General features: G+C 44.9%; 1 protein-coding gene and 1 non-coding gene across 4 annotated transcripts; both read left to right on the top strand.

Annotated features, from left to right (window-relative positions):
• Window positions 1–1,368: 1,368 nt before the first annotated feature.
• On the top strand, window positions 1,369–6,967 carry LOC123427950 (phosphatidylinositol 4-phosphate 5-kinase 9-like). Of its 3 annotated transcripts, none has more exons than XM_045112094.1 (9): window positions 1,376–1,509; window positions 2,830–4,051; window positions 4,523–4,690; window positions 5,034–5,199; window positions 5,437–5,547; window positions 5,788–5,975; window positions 6,063–6,220; window positions 6,317–6,488; window positions 6,584–6,967. In XM_045112094.1, the coding sequence occupies exons 2-9, from the start codon at window positions 2,865–2,867 to the stop codon at window positions 6,867–6,869; spliced, it is 2,436 nt and encodes an 811-aa protein (XP_044968029.1). In that variant the 5' UTR covers window positions 1,376–1,509; window positions 2,830–2,864; the 3' UTR covers window positions 6,870–6,967. The 3 variants fall into 3 exon arrangements, with proteins under 3 accessions (XP_044968030.1, XP_044968029.1, XP_044968028.1); XM_045112093.1 differs by having other exon boundaries at window positions 2,825–4,051; XM_045112095.1 differs by lacking the exon at window positions 6,584–6,967 and having other exon boundaries at window positions 1,369–1,509; window positions 2,825–4,051; window positions 6,373–6,462.
• A 959-nt stretch (window positions 6,968–7,926) lies between these two features.
• On the top strand, window positions 7,927–8,065 carry LOC123433739. The gene has a single exon (XR_006625065.1). It is a non-coding gene; the product is annotated as a small nucleolar RNA Z247 (small nucleolar RNA).
• Window positions 8,066–22,208: the final 14,143 nt, after the last annotated feature.

Raw genomic sequence — 22,208 nt, 5'->3', positions numbered from 1 at the left:
AGAAGAACAGGTGCAGCCAGTCTTCGTCGCAACCAAAACACCTCTCCGCCATTTCAAACCTGTGATCGCACCCGACATGAATTTCTCCCTTCAATATCATGGAAATCTATATTTAGACATGTCCCATGGCACCAATAAAAAAGAGAAGCTTGACGTCACGCCCTCATGAAGCCTCACTGACCGAATCTATGGGCGTGAACGACCGAATCAATTCCGATCTAGATATCCAATGGCGCCATGGGCCAATCAGTGGAAATATCCAAGCAGAATGCCGGAACTCGTCTGCGTCCAGACGGGGGAGGCCGACATAAAGAAGATCGACGACTTGGCACTCGAAGATCGGCAGGTCCAAACCACATTTAGACGCAAGACCAACATTGCCCCCACCCCTCCAGTCATCTCCATGTCGGACTGGTCGTCAAGAAGAAGGCAACCCACACGCCCGCACTGGCCCTGATCGGGCCTGGGCTCAGATCAGATCCGAGCACGACGTCCATCGACGCCACGCTAGCACCTTCACATCGCTACTGCGTAAGGAATACCTTTGGTTCCGGCCACCATGACCGTGCCGCCCTACACCCCTAGCCAGCGCCCCACCTCCGCTCATGGAGCACTGCCGCGGGGTGCCTCTCCGGCCATCCGCCTTCGATGGGACGGGCGCCGTCACCGCCGGCAGCGGCAGTGGCCCGTGGAGCCAAAATTAGAGAGGGGGAAGTTCTTGGATTGGGTGGACGCCTCCGTAGCCGTTCGGGGGAGGAGCGACCGAGGAGCGTGCCTTGTAAACCTAATACGAAAGGAATATCATTTTAGCTTTAGCATTTCTTCTACTACTATTTTTATTTATATAATTTTTTTTTATATATAAAGCGAAACGAAAGTCTTTTTCGGTATCCATATAACTTCTTCTACTACTATTTCTAGCCATTTAACCAGAATGCCGCCTCGAAGGGATATACAACAGCTGATCTATAGATAGGATAATGGCGAAGATTGCACTACGTATAGATAGGATAATGTCAATTGTCAGTAGGCTGTCAGCCATATATAGGTGACGGAGCAGCTAACACGTACGTACAGGACGCAACTGCATTTCAATACTACTACTCACACGAGTAATAGTGACTAGTGAGAGTAAGAATGGACACGAAAAGAGATATGGCGGTCACATGGCGCCATGTGCAACAGATCGATCAGTTGCTTCATCGGTAGGTAAATAAATAGAAATACTACAGTGAATAGACTGGTACGTAAGATCGAATTGTCTTGTCACGTTTGCTATACTAGAACTACAGCATGCAGCAGCTGGCAGCCATGACCCATGAACAGCGATGAACGGCAACTGCAAGCAACCCATCCCATCCCATCCCATCTCATGCAGTATATACCATACACAATAGAAGAGAGGAGAAGAGAAGAGACGAGAAGCGCAGAGAGCTTTCTTCTCCCTCCTTCCTCCTGTTTTCGGTGGCGCGGCTTCGCATTGCAATTTGCAACTGCATCCATCGATCGGTAAGCAAGCTGGCCAACTCACTCATCCATCTCTCGCCGCCGGGCCTCCTTCCACCGATCCAGCTAGCTCTAGGTTTTCCCTTGCCCCCCTTGGATTGCTCCTCTCCGGCTCCTGCCCTGGCTGGGTGCACGGCATTTCTTCAATCCTTATTTCCTTGCACGGGTGTGGATCATGGATTCTTGTGCTGCTCCTGCTCCCTGCTCTACATGCATGGGCATCCCCTCCTACATAAATTTGGCGCGTTTGCTATTCACATGCGGCCCGGATTTTTTGTGTGTAAGTTGATTTTGCAGGGATGAAGATGAGGGCAGATGCACATGCGGAGCTCCGTCGGCCGCGTCGTCCCGCCAGAGACGACGGTGACGACACGGCATCCCCGGCGTCGGCGAGGACGAGGGTTTCTTAGGGGTGGGTGGGGCCTTTTTATTTTTGACAAGACATTGAAGTTGCCCGGAGATGGGGATGATGCGGCCCATGGCGTTAAGAAGATAGCCGCTGACTCTGGAGAACTTAATTACTGATTCATCAGCGAGGAATTTATCATTTGGCGAGCTAGCCTCCGTAAGCAACATGCATGTATGCAGAGAGTTTCACTTTAGCTAGCTCCCACAACATGAGGCAGAACGAGCAGACCTACACCACGTTTAGCAGTCACACTCGGACAAGGGTTCTTGGGTGCAGTGCAGGTAGGGCGCTTTTCGTTTTTCACTTATGTGGAGACCTTACCGGAGGCGTGAACGGCGCGGTGAGCTGCGACGCCGCAGCCGGAGGCGAGGCAGGGAGAGGATTGGAGGAGAGTTTGGTGGTCGAAGGAGGAAGAATGGTGCTCAACCGTTGGATTTGAATCCAAGGGCGAAGGAGAAATCACCTTGCATTAAAAAAAATCTGTCGACTCACGTTTGGTTTGCTGCTAATTAAGCTACCAGTACTTTGCTCCATCTGTTCACTAGTACAAATGTTCTAACTGCTTTTCTAAATTGAATGTACATATAGACGTTTCAGTGTGTTTATTCATTTATTTCAGTCTATATTGAAATATCCAATATTTTGTAGTAGTAATAGTGAACGGAGGAGGTGTCATATATTTCCTTCGATTCAAAAATAAGTGTCTCAACTTTATTATAATTTTATATTACAATTAATATAAAATTGAGACATTTAGTACACATGTATCTGGATCAACCGGCACTACAAGTTACAAGGAGGTCAACCGGCCTGTTGCTGTTTGAGTTGCATGCATGTTCAACCTGAATTAATTGAACCAAATTAATTCATTGAACATGTCTCTCTCTCTTATTTCACCTTCCTCTGCAGGACAGCTCCCTGCCGGTACTGCTAGCTAGCTAGTGGTAGTATGCAAGGCAGGACAGCAGCCCCTGCGGCCAGCAACAACCACCTTCAACCAAGAGCTGACACCTCTCACCCTCAGCAAAGCCATCCCGATGCCGCTGCAGCTTCCGGGACAAACTCCGCCGGAGAGCTCACGCTACCCAACGGCGACCTCTACTCCGGCACGCTGTCGGGAGGGGTGCCGGAGGGCACGGGGCGGTACGTCTGGTCCGGCAGCGGCTGCGTGTACGAGGGCGGGTGGAGGCGGGGGATGAGGCATGGCAACGGAAGGACAGTGTGGCCGTCTGGGGCCGTCTACGAAGGCGAGTACTCCGCCGGCTTCATGGACGGCGAAGGGACACACCTCGCCGCCGGCTCCCCCTCCTCCTCGTCGTCTTACAGGGGGCAGTGGAAGCTGGACCGCAAGCACGGCCTCGGCCTCCAGGCGCACGCCAATGGCGACGTGTACCAGGGCTCCTGGGTTCAGGGCCAGATGGAAGGCCAGGGAAGGTACACGTGGGCGGACGGCAACAGCTACGTCGGCACCATGAGGAGCGGCCTCATGTCCGGCAAAGGTGTCCTCACGTGGAGCGCCGGCGACTCGTTCCAGGGGAACTGGGTCGCCGGCGTGGCGCACGGGTACGGGCTGTACACCTGGGACGGCGGCGGGTGCTACCTCGGGACCTGGAGCAGGGGGCTCAAGGACGGCAAAGGCACCTTCTACCCTGAGCGCCGCAGGGTTCCCGCCGCTCGCCTCGACGACCTGAGGAAGCGGGGCGTGCTGCCGGACGTCTCCTTCGGCACCGGCGCGGACACAGAGCCCGCGGAGGCGGATGCGAGCTTGTCCAGGAGGAACTCGGGCCTCGGGCGGCCTCCGGTGAAGAAGAGGGCGTCTCTGCAGAGACGCCGGAGTATCGGAGCGGCCATCGGAGTCGCCGTCGGGGTGGTCACCGGAGGTCCAGCGGGTCCTGAAAAAACGCTGAAATGTGAAGACACGGCTGGCTCCCTCTCTCAGATACTCGAAAGGGAGTACGCGCAGGGCGTTCTGATCAGCGAGGTCGTGCTGGATAAGAGCCTCCCGGATTCTCCGTCGGCCAAGAAACCGAGACTTCGACGGAGCAGGAAGGTGAAGGATGCCAAAAGGCCCGGTGAGACGATAATTAAAGGGCACCGGAGCTACGATCTGATGCTCTGTCTGCAACTTGGAATCAGGTAATGCATAACTCCGTCCAGAACTAGTTGCCTCTCAAATAGGAGTAGATGTTATATATCTAGCGATTGCTACATACCTCCATTTGAGAGGCAACTAATTCCGGACGAGGAAGTATTATTTACTATGTACAAGAAATCCCAATCTAAAATTTCTACAGCTTCCTTCTCTACATTACTGTAGGCCTATGATTTGATAATTTAGTTTCCTTTATCGACATGAGAGTGTTACTGTCTTCTAAGGTTGAATGTGGCTGTATGCCTGTACTCAAGGTTTTCGTTACCAGGCGGTAGTTTCGCTTACAAAATGTGAATGAATTTTGGCTTCTTCTTTTTTCAAAATTCATTGAAAAAAAATTCATTTGGCAACTGCCCGCTATTTTCCAGTTACCGTGGAAACCAGATATTTCGGTGCTCCACAAGATTTATCTTTGCATCCGTAAAATAAAAAAAAACTTTGGTTTTACTACTCAGGTACACAGTTGGGAGGATTACGCCCATTCAGGAGCGTGAAGTGCGAGCTTCTGATTTTGGCCCCAAAGCAAATTTCTGGATGAACTTCCCCAAAAACGGATCGCCGCTTACTCCTTCACATCGTGCTCTAGATTTCAAGTGGAAGGACTACTGTCCAATGGTTTTCAGGTTTGTGCCTCACTTTTCATTCAACAGTACTATATTGTTTGTCAGCACGAGCTCTTCGCATTATCTAAAAAAGTATGTTCTTCTTTTGCTCTAGTACATTCACATAACTTAGCTTAACACAAGAAAAAAAGTTATAAGGATGTCATCGAGTAACTTGAGTAGTTCAATGGCTGAAGTGTTACCCTGTTGCAATCATTCTGAATATTGTTCTGCAATGTTATTGAATGCTTATTAACTCACACAGTTTCAAATTTATTTGTTTCAGTAGCTAGTGAGACACCCTTGCAGTATTTTATTTTTCAGAACATAACAAGACTAATTTCTTGCTAGAATTTGATTATAGAAATTTGAGGGAGATGTTCAAGATTGATACAGCAGATTACATGATTTCCATTAGTGGAAGTGATGCACTTAGGGAGCTATCTTCTCCGGGAAAGAGTGGGAGTATCTTTCTCTTATCGCAAGATGATCAGTTTATGATCAAGACTCTTCGGAAATCAGAAGTGCAGGTTCTCTACCAATTCCAGCTCTTAATAGCAATAGCAAGATCAAATGATCTGGAGCTTGCATGTCTCACCCAACACTTCATCCAAAACGGATATGCAATGATCCAGAACTGTTAGCTTATCTGAACTAGTTTCCTAGTTCACTTAATGATCTAGTTTCCTTGTTCACTTGAATCAAACTTGTCCTTTTTGCTCATTTTCTTACATGTACAACATTGATATTTCCTTGACATCATGCAGGTTCTTCTGCGTATGCTTCCGTACTATTATAGTCATGTCCATACCTATGAGAATACACTTGTAACTAAATTTTTTGGCCTCCACAGGGTGAGACCTTCCAGCGGTCAAAAGGTAGTGACATTATTAACTGTTGTTTGACCTCCCTATTGTCTCATTTCAAAAATACAGTCTTAGAATTTGTCAAAGTTGCAGAGACTGTCTAAAGCTTCTTATACTGTTATTTTTAACGGCAGATTAATTTCCTTCAATCCTAAATGGATATTAGTTGTCTTATCTGATTTTTCGTATTCTAGCTACCTCTCAAATGATGGTAGAAACTGACCCGTATATTTTGGTTGTTTGTATATGCAGTTTCGATTTGTAGTAATGGGCAACATGTTCTGCACAGAACTTAGAATTCATCGAAGATTTGATTTGAAAGGTTCGTCTTTGGGCCGTTCTACGGAGAAAATTAAAATCGATGAGAATACGACACTGAAAGACTTGGATCTGAACTATTCATTTTATCTCGAGCCTTCTTGGCGTGATGCTTTGCTAAAGTAAGCATGTTTGCTCAGAAAAAAAACAGCTTACTCTCATGATCATTTATCTTTGTAACAACCATGCTATGTTCTTATTCTGTGTAGGCAGATTGAAATCGACAGCGAATTTCTAAGGAACCACAGTATAATGGATTACAGCTTGCTTCTCGGTTTCCATTACCGGGCTCGTCGAAACGTACAAATAGGATCATCATGTCCTGAAAGCATTTTGCCAGATAAACTAACTGTTCTTTCGGAAGCAGGTAAGAATACAATCTACATCTTATTTCTCTTAGTATGTTGTCCAAATAACGCATTTCGCAATAGCATTTTTTTGCTTGCTGATATCGATAATGCAGATGCCGCGGAGGAGGATTCCGTTTATAACTATCGAGATGGGCTGATTTTGGTGCAGCGAGGCAGTGACAAAAATGGTTCAGACACTGTCGGCCCGCACATAAGGGGGAGCCGCCTGCGTGCGCCGTCGGCTTGTTTCGAGGAAGTAGATCTTCTGCTTCCAGGCACAGGAAGGTCATTATAAATTGATTTCTGTTGTTCCATCCTCATGTTCTTCCAATGCTAAATGTATGATCTGAGATGATTGAATTTGTTGTGAAATTGGATAGGCTCCCGATCCAGCTAGGGGTCAACATGCCGGCGAGAGCGGAGAAAGAAGAGAAACAAGAAGATGGCAACAAATCGCTCCATCAGGTGTATGATGTGGTGTTGTACATAGGGATCATTGATATTCTGCAGAAGTACAACATGACGAAGAAGATCGAACATGCATACAAGTCCATCAAGTATAAGTATAATCCCTTGTCAATATCTGCAGTTGAGCCTCAATTCTACTCGGAGCGCTTCCTCAAGTTCGTCGGGACCGCCTTCCCACAAAACTCATCTAATCAATAAATCATCTTTCGTTCCTCCTCTCTGGCTAGAAAAAATGTAAGAAAAAAGGAAATCTAAGGAAGTGTGTTTGCATGGTATATTAATGTTGTGCATGTGTATGGTTGAGACCGTTGGAGGCAATGTATGTATGTATTTGTCAAAAGCAACATAGACAAAACGAGGCATCAGCTAGGGCTCATTATGGATGGATTTGGTTGGGGTTTTCTGTCATGCATATAGACTTGACCAACCACGCCACCGTACTACTACACATACGTATAGATTGTTAAACGAACTGTGTACTGCACCTTGAGGCGTGACATATGAGGACTCTATAGGAGATAGAGATAGAGATAGAGATAGAGATAGAATTATGGTTAGGTAGTTGTTGTAATCTTGCTATTACCGAATCTATCTTATCAACTCCTCTCTTGTTCCTCAAGTCAAGTATCTTATCTCTGTACGTGGTTCAGGGCTTCGCAACCCCTTCTATAAACATGCAGCGCGCATCCCCTCGCACCGAGATAAGATGCTTAAACCAATCTTCACATGGTAACCAGAGCCTCCCTCTTCCGGTACATCTAGTCCGATTCCATCCTCATCCACCCCTATAGCTCGCCATGTCTTCCTCCTCCTCCAACCTCCCGTCGATTGGTCTCACCGGACAGGTTACGGAGAAGCTTACCAGGACGAACTACGTCCTCTGGCGTGCTCAGATCACGCCGCAACTGCTTGGAGCTGGTGTCTTCGGCTATGCCGAAGGTACGGTCAAGGAACCAGAGAAACACCTCATCACCAAGGACAAAGAAGGCAAGGAGGAAGCCGTCGCCAACCCTCTTCACCAAGCTTGGGTTCGGGAAGATCAGCAGGTACTTGCATATTTGCTGAATAACCTGTCCAGAGAGGTTCTTGTCGAGGTCACAAACTTTGGACTGCTGTGGCGAGCATGTTCTCATCCCAGTCCAGGCCGCGCATCAACAACATCCGTGTGGCCCTCGCGTAGAAGGGCACACAGTCTGTGGGCACATACTTCACCCACATGCACTCCCTCGCAGATGAACTCGCCGCCGCTGGGAAGCCACTAGATGATGACGAGATCATCTCCTACATTGTCGCAGGACAGGACATGGAGTACCAGCCGCTGGTGTCAGCCCTTGATGCTCGCACCGAACCGGTCACGCTTGATGATCTCTTTGCTCAGATGAGTAATTTTGATCAACATGTGGCCCTGTTTCATGGAACTGGCAACAACGCCGGTTTCAAATCTTCTACAAACGCCGCCTTCCGTGGTGGTCGTGGTCACCGCGGCGGCCGATCCTCCTCCAAGGGCAATGGTGGCGGCAGCTTCAGCAACGGGAGCGGTGGAGCTTAGTGCGATGGTCGGTCCCCCTCCAACAACAATAGGTGCCATCGCAACTCCACCAAAAACCGATCTGACGCTGTCAAGTGTCAGATGTGTGTCAAACTTGGGTACTCTGCCAAGGATTGCTGGTACCGTTTCGAAGAAGATGACGGTAACTCCTCTCAAGATGAGAAGGTCACTGGTGCTGCCGAAGCCTCCTATGGAGTAGATACAAACTGGTATGTGGATAGTGATGCCACAAACCACATCACCACTGAGTTGGATAAAGTTATCATGCGGGAAAAATACCGTGGCCAAGACCAAGTGCATACAACAAACGGATCAGGCATGAGAATTAAACATGTTGCTCATACAGTTATTAACACTCCTCACCGAAAGATCCATCAAAGAAAAATCTTGCATGTCCCTAGTGCATCCAAAAATCTTCTTTCCGTTCATCGTATAGCCATCGACAATCACGTATTCCTCGAATTTCACCCTTTCTTCTTTTTGATCAAGGATCATGCAACGAAGAAGGTTCTCTACAGAGGTAGATGCGTTCGAGGGCTTTACCCATTGATTCTGGAGTTTAGAAGATTAAATAAGCAAGCTTATGGTGCCACCAAACTCTCCTCGACAAGGTGGCACGATAGACTAGAGCATGCATCTTTTTCTTTAGTTGAGCGATTGCTTAGGAAGAGTAAGCTCCCATTTGTTGGAGAGCGCAATGTCGAAACAATTTGTGATTCTTGTCAAAAACCAGAAAGTCATCAATTGCCTTATCCAATCTCTACGAGTATTTCTACCAAACCTCTTGAACTCATTTTTTCTGATGTATGGGGTCCTACCCCAAGTTCAGTAGGTAGACATACTTACTATGTTAGCTTCATTGATGACTTTAGCAAATACCCATGGATTTATTTGCTTAAGAAAAGATCCGATGTGTTTCAAGTTCAAAAGTTCCAAGATCTCGTTGAACGAAAATTTGATAGCAAGATTATTGCTGTCCTATCTGATTGGGGAGGGGAATATGGAAAACTAAATTCCTTAATTCAAACACTTGGGGTTTCTCATCATGTGTCATGTCCTCATGCTCATCAACAGAATGGGTCTGCTGAACGCGAGCACGTGCATATAGTTGAAGTTGGACTCTCTCTACTAGCCGATGCATCCATGCCTTTAAAATTTTGGGATGGAGCTTTTTTAGCCCCCGTGCATATCATTAACATGCTGCCTAGCAGAGTCATCAGTAATGAAACTCCCATCGAAAGACTCCTTCATGAAAAACCTGACTACACATCTCTCCGTGTTTTTGGATGTGTTTGTTGGCCCAATCTTTGGCCATACAACACTCGTAAACTCAGTTTTTGATCCAAGCAATGTGTCTTCCTAGGCTACAGTCCCCAACATAAAGGTGTCAAGTGTCTCTACATTTCCAGTGGACGTGTTTACATCTCTTGTGACGTGGTCTTTGATGAAGGAAAGTTCCCCTTTGCTGATCTCCACCCAAACGCCGGTGCCTTACTTAGCAAAGAAATCCTTCTTTTGCCTCCTCGTCTTGTTGGTACCAGTGAGAACAATAACTGTAATGATCACATGTTGTCTAATGATTCTCATATTTTGTCTGAGCTTTATGATGATGCAGAGAAAAACCCTGATGATACTAGTACAGACACAACCCAACTTGGGCGTGATTTCATGTGCAGGCCTCCAGGAGCACATCTCCCTCGGAACCGCTGTCGTGCCTGGCCAGGCGATCAGCTGTCGAATCCCCGCCTGCTCCCTCGAGTGACAACAATGTGTGGGCATGCATGCATGCAGAAGCCTCTGCACCAACTATGCGGCTTGACGTGCCTCGACCGTTGGCCGCCAACGACCCATGCTCCTTCTCGAGCGGCGCATGCTGTGTCGGTGGATCAGTCTTTGTCCCATGAGCCGGGCTTGTGTGCGCGTGTTGCTGCTCCCCGCTCCCATGTTGAGCTCGGCTGCCCCAGAAGATCCAACCCCTGCGGCGCGTGCTACTGCGTCCTCCTTGGGATTTCCCGGGGGATCAGGTGCTTCTGATGTTGATGGTGATTGAGGTGCTTTTGGTGGTGGTTCACGTGAATCCTCTATGCCAGCACCTGAGACACCACCGCGCACACGTCTACAAAAAGGAGTAATCCAACCTGTCAATTGTAAACATGTTCTCAAGTTTGGTCTTGCCTACTCAACCCGAGAACCACAAACTCTCAATGAGATGCTCTGTGACACACGCTGGAAAACAGCTATGAATGAAGAATACAAGGCACTGCAGAAAAAACAGAACTTGGCATCTAGTTCCTCCACAGCAAGGTAAAAACCTAATTGATTGCAAGTGGGTATTCAGAATAAAGAAAAGATCTGATGGAACTATAGATCGTTATAAAGCAAGACTTGTTGCAAAAGGCTTTAAACAACGGTATGCCATAGACTACGAGGACACTTTCAGTCCAGTTGTTAAAGCTACTACTGTTCACCTTGTTCTATCCATTGTTGTTTACAGGGGATGGAGCCTCAGGCAACTAGATGTTCAGAATTTGTTCCTTCATGGTATTCTGGAAGAGGAAGTGTATATGGAACAACCTCCTAGTTTTGAAAGCAAAAAACTATCCCTCTTATGTGTGCAAGCTTGATAAAGCTCTTTATGGACTAAAGCAAGTTCCTAGGGCATGGTACTCTCGTCTTAGTCAAAATTTGCAAACACTTGGTTTTGCTCCTTCCAGATCTGACACATCATTACTCATTTACAATAAGTCAAGAACATCCTTCTTTGTGCTCATTTATGTTGATGACATTATTGTCACAAGCTCATCTAATGATGCGGTGGCCGTCTTGTTAAAGGATCTAGGTGCTGAATTTGCACATAAGGATCTAGGAGACTTGCACTATTTCTTGGGAATTGAGGTAAATAAGCATGGAGATGAGCTTCATCTTTCCCAAGAGAAGTATGCAACTGATCTTGTAAAGAGATCTGGGTTACTAGGCTGCAAGGCCTCGCCAACACCCTTGTCCAGTTCTGAGAAGTTATTCCTTACTGAAGGAGAGCTTTTGAGTCAAGAAGATGGCACTAAATACAGAAGCTTAGTAGGTGCACTCTAATACTTGACTCTTACTCGACCTGATATTGCATTTGTTGTCAATAAAGTATGCCAGTTTCTTCATGCACCAACCACAACTCATTGGACTGTTGCAAAACGTATAGTGAGATATATCAAAGATACTATGGATGTTGGTCTTACTTTTACTAAGTCATCATCTACCCTTGTTAGTGCCTTTTCAGATTCTGATTGGGCAGGACATATTGATGATAGAAGCTCCACGAGAAGTTTTGTAGTTTTCTTTGGGCCTAATCTCATCTCTTGGTGTGCAAAGAAACAAGCTACTGTTTCTAGATGAAGCACAGAAGCAGAATACAAGGCACTTGCAAATGCTACGACAGAGATTATCTGGGTTTAGTCTATGCTAAAAGAACTTGGTATAAAACATTCTCAAGCTCCATGTCTGTGGTGTGATAACCTTGGTGCAACTTATCTATCTGCAAATCCAGTGTTTCATGCAAGAACCAAACATACTGAGATAGATTTTCATTTTGTTCGAGAAAGAGTTGCTAGCAAAAGACTGGAGATTCGGTTTGTTCATTCAAAGGATCAAGTTGCAGATGGCTTTGCCAAAGCTTTACCCACACAGAGTTTTGAAGAGTTCAAGCGTAATCTCAACTTAACCAAGTTGTGATTATGGGAGGGTGTTAAACGAACTGTGTACTGCACCTTGAGGCGTGACATATGAGGACTCTATAGGAGATAGAGATGGAATTATGGTTAGGTAGTTGTTGTAATTTTGCTATTACCGAATCTATCTTATCTCATCCTCTCTTGTTCCTCAAGTCAAGTATCCTATCTCTGTATGCGGTTCAGGGCTTCGCAACCCCTTCTATGAACATGCATCGCATCCCCTCGCACCGACGTAAGATGCTTAAACCAATCTTCACATAGATATATCACGTTGTAACACGAACTCATCAATACATTTGTCACTTGTTGGGATTCACTCGTGGAGCAATGACATTAACACACGGTGAACACGCTCACACAAAAAACTTTAGCCAAAGACACATTTCGTGCTTCTCTTCTTTCCCCTTTATTTTCTTTTCTCCTTTTCTCCCATGATACTTGTCGTGTGCTATTATCTTAGCTACTCGCGTTAATTTGGTGGGATGATGACATACACCAATGGCCAGTCGTGTCAAATGCAAGTGCAAGAAACCACACACCTATAAAATTCTATTTGCACTGATCTCAAGCTAATCACCACACCGAGACATAGTCACAATGGACAGCACCAGCAAGCATGCTCAAGCTTTCATGGCTCTCTTGGTCCTGTTCACTGGCACCCATCTCATTGTCGCGGCAAGAGCCCTAGTTGTTATCACCGGCATTGGCACTAGAGGAGGTTGCTACAATGGTGGTGGAGGTTGAAGATGAAATGTTGGAAGCTCCGGTCATCACTATGGCTACGGTTGTGCACTTGTCCTCCTCCCACCCGATGATTGTTGCTTTCCAGCCTCCCTCACCGTCAATGATCCACTCCTTGTCATCATGGATAGCAATGATGTGCATGAAACATAGGGCAGGGAGCTTACGAACATTAATCCTTGAATTTTAGGCTAATTATGATAGCTGCTACTACTACCGACTCAATGACAACAGTTCAGTCCAAGAATTTTAGTCATTGAAGTCATATACTAGTCTAAAGTGTGAATGTTATATCCCGGCTTCTGCGAGACCGACCAACGCTCGCCTACATGGTGCTCCTATCTAGGCGAGCCCATAGGCCGGCCTAATTAGTCGGTGGTTTGGAGAAGGATCGAGTCGTTTTCATTCTTCTCTACATTTGTGTGCTGGTTTACCTATTTTTCCTTTTTCCTTTTTCCTTTTTTATTTATTTTTTCTTTTGTTTATTTTTTTTTCTATTTATGGTTCTCTTTTGTTACTTTTCTTCCTCTCTGCCATGAACATTTTTAAAAACTTGCAAGATTATTTGTGACATTTTCGTAAACATTTTATAAAAACATGTGAACATTTTTGAAATATTATGAAGTTTAAAAAATTCGGAAATCAGATATTTTAATTTCATGACCTTTTTTCAAAATGTCATGAACATTTTCTTGAACGTGTGGACGTTTTTACAATGTCATTAAACAATTCTGATGGGATACATGTTATTTTAAATTTACCTTTTATGAACATATTTTTCAAATGTCATGGTGATATTTTTAAACATGTGCAAATTTTACAATGGTCCTGGAAAAAGTTTTGAATAGTATGGAAGGCTTTTTTACAAATTATTTCAAAAAATATTTCTCATGAGAATTTTATTTAAGTGTCAGGAAGGCACTTTTTATGTGTATGGTTTACTTTTAAACGTCATGAACATTTCAAAAAACTACACGAACAAACTTTAACATTTTATGAACATAATTTAATGTGTGGACAACCTTTTCAAAGTGAATCTATGCATTTCATGAAAAGAGGAGTATTTGTGCACGAAGTAGAGTAAAAAATTCCATTTTCAGCATATATGTAAATTATTCATCACCCAGGGTGAAGAATAACTATTCATCACCCCAATCTTATTTCATCACTACACCATATTTTATCGTTCCGTATATTTTATCCTAAGGCCAAAGTAAAATAATAAGGCGTTAGAAAATGTATATCGGTCAAAAATTGTATTTTACGTGACACAAAGTTACGAACGTAAAAACACAGTACAACTATACGTATAAATATAAATTTTGTGATCTTATGATTCTATTCTTATTTTTCCTATGCCCAATTTTGTGTAGTGAATTGATATGAATGTAACTAGTGTATATCAAACATATTTTTTATGAAACGGTCGTAAAATCATCTCTGATACAAAATAACTTATTCTACAACCTGGATGATAAATAGTCTTACTATGTAGGTGCTAAATAGATGGTCATAAAATAGAATATTTTTTCACTACATGCAGGCGAATCTCAACTCCACTTTGAGATGGGTGCTAAACAAAGGGTTATAACTTTGCTACTCGCTTTATTTAGGGGCCTTTACTCGACTTCTCACGTGGGTGCTACACAAAATTATGTGGGCAGGCCTTGCATGTGAGCTGTGCTTGTTCGGCGAGCACGACTTGCAATTTTTTTTCTTTGGTTTTTGATATTATAAATATTTTTTAATATACAGTGAACACGTTTTCAAATACTCGTTGAACAGTTTTTAAATATATCATGATCATTTTTATATGCAATGTTTTTTAAGTACGATAATATTTTTAATACAATAATACATATTTTTAGTGAACAATGGAAAATTTAAACACACATTGACCGTTTTGGTACACATTTAGAAAACACCAAATAGAGAACCATAGAGAAAATATCCAACACCCAATATTTTTGTACAAATGAAAGAGAAAAATATCCAACAACCAATTATTGGTTCCTCCAAACAAGTGCTTGCACAAACCACCTTGTTATATCAAACCTTCTCATGTGTTTGATTACTTAGGACCAGCTCTACGGAAAAGGGAAAGTATCTACATCTGAAACCGGATGAAAGGTAATCACACCCGCCGGACTTTGAAGGTGCTCTGCATTTATGTTTTGCGGTCTCATAAAGGGCTAGCGAGATACCACTATTGTCATATTATATTATGATTGTTTTAATAAAGTGTTGGCGTTTGAGTTCTCTTATTATTGCTCGCTAGTTGATTATGCCATTGATATAAGTTAATATAGTTTCTAAGGGTTATTGCTGATATGATAAGTCATCATTTATGGTGAAAACCTGGGTGCTCTCTAAGCATGTATATGTAAACAAGAACAAAAGAGTTTGTAAAAGTTTTTTTTTCACTTTCAGTTTGTTAACTGAATTGCTTGAGGATAGACAATGGGTTAAGCTTGGGGGTTGATACATCTCCATCGTATCTACTTTTTCTAACGCTTTTGCTCTTGTTTTGGACTCTAATTTGCATGATTTGAATGAAACTAATCTGGAATGCCACTGTTTTTAGCAGAACTACCATGGTATTTTTTTATGCAGAAATAAAAGTTCTAGGAATTGAATGAAACTTTTTTGAGATTTTTATGGAATAAAAGAAAAATACTAGAACCAAGACCCACTGGAGGGGAGGCCCCAGACGCCCACTAGGCACCAGAGCGCGCCACCCCCTGGCGCGACCTGGTGGGTAGTGGGGCCCAGTGGGCTCGGCTGACCCTAACTCCAGCACTATAAAATCCTATTTTAGAAGAAAAAAATAGGAGAGGAAGTTTCAGCGTCTTTCACGATACGGAGCATGCGCCACATGTTGTTCTTCATCGGGAGGCCAAACCTGAAGTCTGTTTGGGGCTCCGGAGAGGGGAATCTTCGGTCTTCGTCATCAGCAACCCTGCTTCATCGCCAATTCCAGGATGCTCTCCACCGGAAGTGAGTAATTCCTTCGTAGGCTTGGTGGTCGGTGAGGATCTGGATGAGATTCATCATGTAATTGAGTTAGTTTTGTTAGGGCTTGATCCCTAGTGTCCACTTTGTTGGGAGATTGATGTTGCTATGACTTTGCCATGCTTAATGCTTGTCATTAGAGCCCGAGTGTCATGATTTCAGATCTGAACCGTTTATGTTTTCACCATTATATCTATGTTCTTGATCCGATCTTGCAAGTCATATACACGTACTACGAGTTAGGACCCGCATACCCCAAAGTGACAATAATTGGGGTTCTTTCCGATAATTATTGTAGTATGAGGAGTCATGTATTCACTATCTGTTAATGCTTTGTTCTGGCTCTCTATTAAAAGGAGGCCTTAATATGACTTAGTTTCCCCATGGACCCTGTTGTCACGGAAGGGTAGGACAAAAGATGGCATGCATGTTCTTTTCCATAAGCACGTATGACTATTTATGGAATACATGCCTATAGTATATCGATGAACGAGAGCTAGTTCTTTGTCGCCCTATGTTATGACTGATACATGATGAATATTATCCAAGAATACCACCGATCGAGTGCCTATGAGTTTTCCACATATCGTTCTTGCTAAGTTACTACTATTGCTACTACTATTACAACTATTACAAAACTTCTATCACTGTTACCGTTACTGTTGCTACGGTTACCACTGCTATAAAAACTATCATATTACTGTGCTACTGATCACTGTGCTGCAGATACTAAATCTCCAAGTGTGATTGAATTGACAACTCAGCTGCTAATACCTGCAAATATTCTTTGGCTCCCCTTGTGTCGAATCTATAAATTTGGGTTGAATACTCTACCCTCGAAAACTATTGTGATCCCATATAGTGGGTTATCAAGCTCCGACTTCTATAGTGGGCCAATACCAGTTCCTCGAAACCAGTATTGGGATCGGGGGCTAATCACTGACCACCCCATTTTAGAATGCCATAAAGACATGTCTTCAAACATATACATGGATTTGCAAGATAAATGCAAAACGGATAATATTTTGCACAAGGGTAAAAGAATACCTCAAAACTTGTGACAAGCCCCTTGAAGACCTCGTGCAATCCGGCCCCCGCGAAACGAAAACCCTGCAGCATGGCGTCTATCAAGGCTCAATGCTCTTCCTTAAGGGAGAAATCCTTCAAGGTCTCATCCATCTCCTCGGGTCACCCCGCACTAGCCCTCCCTTAGGCAAGAGGCGGGGGTGGCGAGACCTCGGAGTCAAGCACGCGGGTGCTAGGCAGAGGGGTCTCCATCTGTGGCGTTGCAGCTAAGGCACATTTCGGTTAGGTCGATGGTTAGTCGAGCGCCTCCTCGACGATCTCGAGGATATGTTCCCTTAGTCCTGCAGGACTCAGGCATCAGCCTCGGTCATGACAATTGGCTCTCCGGCCCCCGTTTTGTTGACCAAGGGATACAGAGAGAAAGTCACCTCCCTCAGCCCATCATGAGATGGCGGATGAGTGGGGTGATATGGGGTCCCGCTGGCGGGTGGCAGCCCGCTTGAGGAGTCGCTTGGGAGCACCTTTGGCGGACTGCGGAAAGGATGCTCATATGAGCTCACCACTACTAAAGCAAATATGTAAGGAAATATAAAATATGGAAAACAGTAATGTACCCTCTAGGTGCTCGTTTTTTCCTCCCTAGAGTAAGGGGATCACCTTCACACTCGTCACAGAGCACGATCTTCTCCGACGGCTTGCCGATGGCCCCGACCGAGGTTTTCTTCGACCTATTTAGGCCCTCGGTCTGTGCTTCGGCTTCGGCATCCTCTCATGTTGTCATCTTACCTTTAGGGGAAGCGACATGCTCATCATCCCCCCATCTTCATCGGTGGTGGAGGTATGGGTCTTCTCGGATCAGGTAACCGAGGTCTTCTGATTCCGGATACCCACCTTTCCCTTCTGGGATTTCAACCTCTTAGGGACCACTACGTGCGTCTCCTCGACTAGGAGCATCGTAAGCAGTGGGGATCTCTCTTCTTCTCATAGTGGTGTCGGGCACTGCATTTCCTGGATCTTGGCAGACCATTTCTTCACATATCAAACAAAACAATTTATCAAGAAACTGTCTCGCCATGTAAAGGCACAAGAATACAAATGTGTGTTAGGACACTTATAGGTGGGGCTCCATAGCCGACCTCGAAGCCGAGGTCTCGCCCTTCCTCAGGGATCTTGTCCTTGTCCACCTCGAGTAGTCGTGTCCACATAACGGACAGGTCGGCGCAAAAGAACTTGAGGACAGGCCCCACGTCTCCAGATTTGTACTCCCACATCAAGTTTGCCTAGAGCTGGGGTGAGAGGATCTGTTGAGCATAACGTTTGACCATGGCAGAGAGCTCGAGGTTCTTCTCGATGGACTGATGACCCATAGGTATAGGGGATCAATCGTAGTCCTTTCAATAAGTAAGAGTGTCAAACCCAACGAGGAGCAGAAGGAAATGATAAGTAATTTTTAGCAAGGAATTCTCTACAAGTGCTGTAAGTAACATCGATAGATAGTTTTGTGGCAAGATGATAAGTAACAAGTGTTGGGGAACGTTGCATGGGAAACAAAAAATTTCCTACGCACACGAAGACCTATCATGGTGATGTCCATCTATGAGAGGAGATTAGATCTACGCACCCTTGTAGATCGCTCAGCGGGAAGCTTAAGATATGCGGTTGATGTAGTGGTACGTCTTCATGATCTGTCCCTCGAACCGTCCCACGATCCGTCCCACGAACCATCTCGCGATCCATCCCACGATCCGTCCCGATCTAGCGGCGAACGGACGGCACCTCCGCTTTCAACACACGTACAGCTCAATGACGATCACGGCCTTCTTGATCTAGCAAGAGAGACGGAGAAGTAGATGAGTTCTCCGGCAGCGTGACGGCACGCCGGTGTTGGTGATGATCTATTCCTGCAGGGCTCCGCCCGAGCTCCGCAGAAATCTAATCTAGCTAGAGGAAGAACTATGAGGTGTAGGTTTGAGTTGCACGTGACAAAGTTATGTCTCAAACAACCCTAAACCTCTAGTATATATAGGAGGAGCGAAGGGGTGGGGCAAAGCCCTAGGGCGCCGGCCAAAGGAGGCCTTCCTTGGGTCGGCCGAAGTGGGAGGGAGGAGTCCTTCTCCAATCCCACTTGGATTAGGACTCCTTCCTTATTTTCTCACCTCTTTTGGTTTTTCCACTTTTTCCTCATGGGCTTTCCTTGGATGACTTTGTCAGCCCATTATACCTTATTGTACATCCAATAAACCCACGTGGACCCCTTGGGGCGTGGTGGGCCCACCCAGTGGGCCCCCGGAACCTATTCGTCACTCCCGATACACTGCCGGTAATGCCTGAAAACTTTCCGGAATCCAAATACCAACTTTCTATATATCAATCTTCGTTTCTGGATCATTCCGGAAACCCTCGTGACGTCCATTATCTCATCCGGGACTCCGAACAACCTTCGGTCACCAACACATATAACTCAACAATACTAAAACATCATCGAACCTTAAGTGTGCAGACCATGCGGGTTCGAGAACTATGTAGACATGACCCGAGACACTCCTCGGTCAATATCCAACAGCAGGACCTGGATGCCCATATTGGATCCCAACATATTCTACGAAGATCTTATCGGTTGAACCTCTATGCCAAGGATTCATATAATCAAGTATAACATTCTCTTTGTCCTTCGATATGTTACTTGCCCGAGACTTGATCGTCGATATCCCTATACCTATTTCAATCTCGTTACCGGCAAGTCTCTTTACTCGTTCCGTAATACAAGATCCCGTGACTTACACTTAGTCATATTGCTTGCAAGGTTTGTGTGTGATGTTGTATTACCGAGTGGGCCCTGAGATACCTCTCCATCACACGGAGTGACAAATTGCTACGGCGACTGAAATCTTCTGTCGTCTCTTGAGCTTGCGTTGGTTTTTCCCTTGAAGAGGAAAGGGCGATGCAGCACAGGAGCAGTAAGTATTTCCCTCAGTTTGAGAACCAAGGTATCAATCCAGTAGGAGAATCTCGTCAAGTCCAGAGTAACTGCACAAACACAAAAGAGCTTGCACCCAACGCTATAAAGGGGTTGTCAATCCCTTCAAGATTGATTGCAAAGTGAGATCTGAAGGCGGAAAGTGCAACGAAGAAAAAGTGTGAGGCTGAAAATATGGTGTGAAGTAGACCCGGGGGCCATAGCGTTCACTAGAGGCTTCTCTCAAAATATCAAATAATACGATGGATGAACAAATTACTGTCAAGCAATTGATAGAACCGCGCAAATTCATGACGATATCTAAGGCAATGATCATACATATAGGTATTATGTCCGAGACAAGTAGACCGATACTTTCTGCATATACTACTGTTACTCCACACATCGACCGCTATCCAGCATGCATCTAGTGTATTGAGTTCATGACGAACACAGTAACGCCTTAAGCAAGATGACATGATGTAGAGGGATAAACTCAAACCAATGATGAAAACCCCATCTTTTTACTCTTGATGGCAACAACACGATGCGTGCCTCGCTACCCCTTCTGTCACTGGGTGAGGTCACCGCACGGTATGAACCCAAAACCAAGCACTTCTCCCATTCCAAGAATCATAGATCAAGCTGGCCAAACAAAACCCACAACTCGAAGTGAATTACAAGGATATGAAATCATGCATAAGAGAGATCAGAAGAAACTCAAAAAAGATTCATAGATAATCTGATCATAAATCCACAATTCATCGGATCTCGACAAACACACCGCAAAAGAAGATTACATCGGATAGATCTCCATGAAGATCATGGAGAACTTTGTATTGAAGATCCAAGAGAGAGAAGAAACCATCTAACTACTAGCTATGGACCCGTAGGTCTATGGTGAACTACTCACGCATCATCGGAGAGGTCATGGTGTTGATGAAGAAGCCCTCTGTATCCGAATCCCCCTTCGACAGGGCACCAGAACGTGCCCCAGATGGGATCTTGCGGAGACAGAAGCTTGCGGCGGCGGAAAAGTACTTTCGATGATTTCCTAATTTTTTATAGAATTATTGGGAATAGATAGGCGAAAGACAAGGGCAGAGGTGGCCCAGGGAGCCCACAAGTCTGAGAGGCGCGGGCCCCCTTGGCCACGGCTAGGGGGCTTGTGGGGTCCCTGGTGGCCCCCTGCCTTGTTTCTCAAGCTTCCTGATCTTCTTCTGTTTTGGGAAAAAATCTTTTTGGAAGTTTCATTCCGTTTGGACTCCGTTTAAAATCCTCCTCTGAAAAGGGTCAAGAACACGGAAAAAACAGGAACTGGCACTTGGCACTGAGTTAATAAGTTAGTCCAAAAAGATATAAAAGGCATACATAACATCCAAAGTTTGACAGGATAATAACATGAAACCATCAAAAATTATAAATACGTTGGAGACGTATCAAGCATCCCCAAGCTTAACTCCTGCTCGTACTCGAGTAGGGAAGAGATAAAGACTGAATTTTTGATGTGGAATGCTACCTAGCATAGTTGTCCTTTGCAACTTCTTTCGTGTGACATGAATGTTAAGATCCGTAAGATTCAAAACAATAGTTTGCTATTGACATGAAAACAATAATACTTCAAGCAAACTAGCAAGGTAATCATGAACTTTCGAAATAACAAGGCCAAAGAAAGTTATCCCTACAAAATCATATAGTCTGGCTATGCTCCATCATCCCCACACAACTAATTTAGATCATGCACAACCCCGGTATTGGCCAAGTAATTGTTCTCGCACTCTTACTTTCTCAAACCTTTTATAACTATCATGCAATACATGAGCGTGAGCCATGGATATAGCACTATAAGTGGAATAGAGTGTGGTGGTGGTTGTGAGACAAAAAGGGAGGATATGGTCACATTGACTCGGCGTATCAAAGGGTTATGGAGATGCCCATTAATATATATCAATGTGAATGAGTAGGGATTGCCATACAAAGGATGCACTAGAGCTATAAGTATGTGAAAGCTCAAAAGGAGAACTAGTGGGTGTGCATCCAACTTGCTTGCTCACGAAGACTGATACGTCTCAAACGTATCTATAATTTTTGATGGTTTCACGCTGTTATCTTGTCTTCTTTGGATGTTTTATGTACCTTTTATATCTTTTTTGGGACTAACTTATTAATTCAGTGCCAAGTGCCAGTTCGTGTTTTTTCCGTGTTTTTGACTCTTTTCAGATCTGATTTTGGAACGGAGTCCAAACGGAAGAAAAACCCCGAAATGATTTTTTCCCGAACGGAAGAAGATCAGGGGGCCTTTGGACCAAGCCAGGTGGGCTCCAGGGAGCCCACAAGCTCCCACTCCGCCACCAGGGGGAGGTGGCGGTGGCAGGGCTTGTGGCCTCCCTGTCCGCCCCCTGACCTAGATCCTTGGCCTATATATTCCCAAATATTCAGCAAAAAATCACAGGAGCCTCGAAAATACTTTTCCGCCGCCGCAAGCTTCCGTTTCCGCGAGATCTCATGTGGAGACCCTTCCCGGCGCCCTG

Source organism: Hordeum vulgare, chromosome 2H, assembly GCF_904849725.1.
Source record: "Hordeum vulgare subsp. vulgare chromosome 2H, MorexV3_pseudomolecules_assembly, whole genome shotgun sequence".
Lineage (NCBI taxonomy): Eukaryota > Viridiplantae > Streptophyta > Magnoliopsida > Poales > Poaceae > Hordeum > Hordeum vulgare.
The sequence above is the reverse complement of the archived record's forward strand: the minus strand, read 5'-3'. Positions and strand labels throughout refer to the sequence as shown.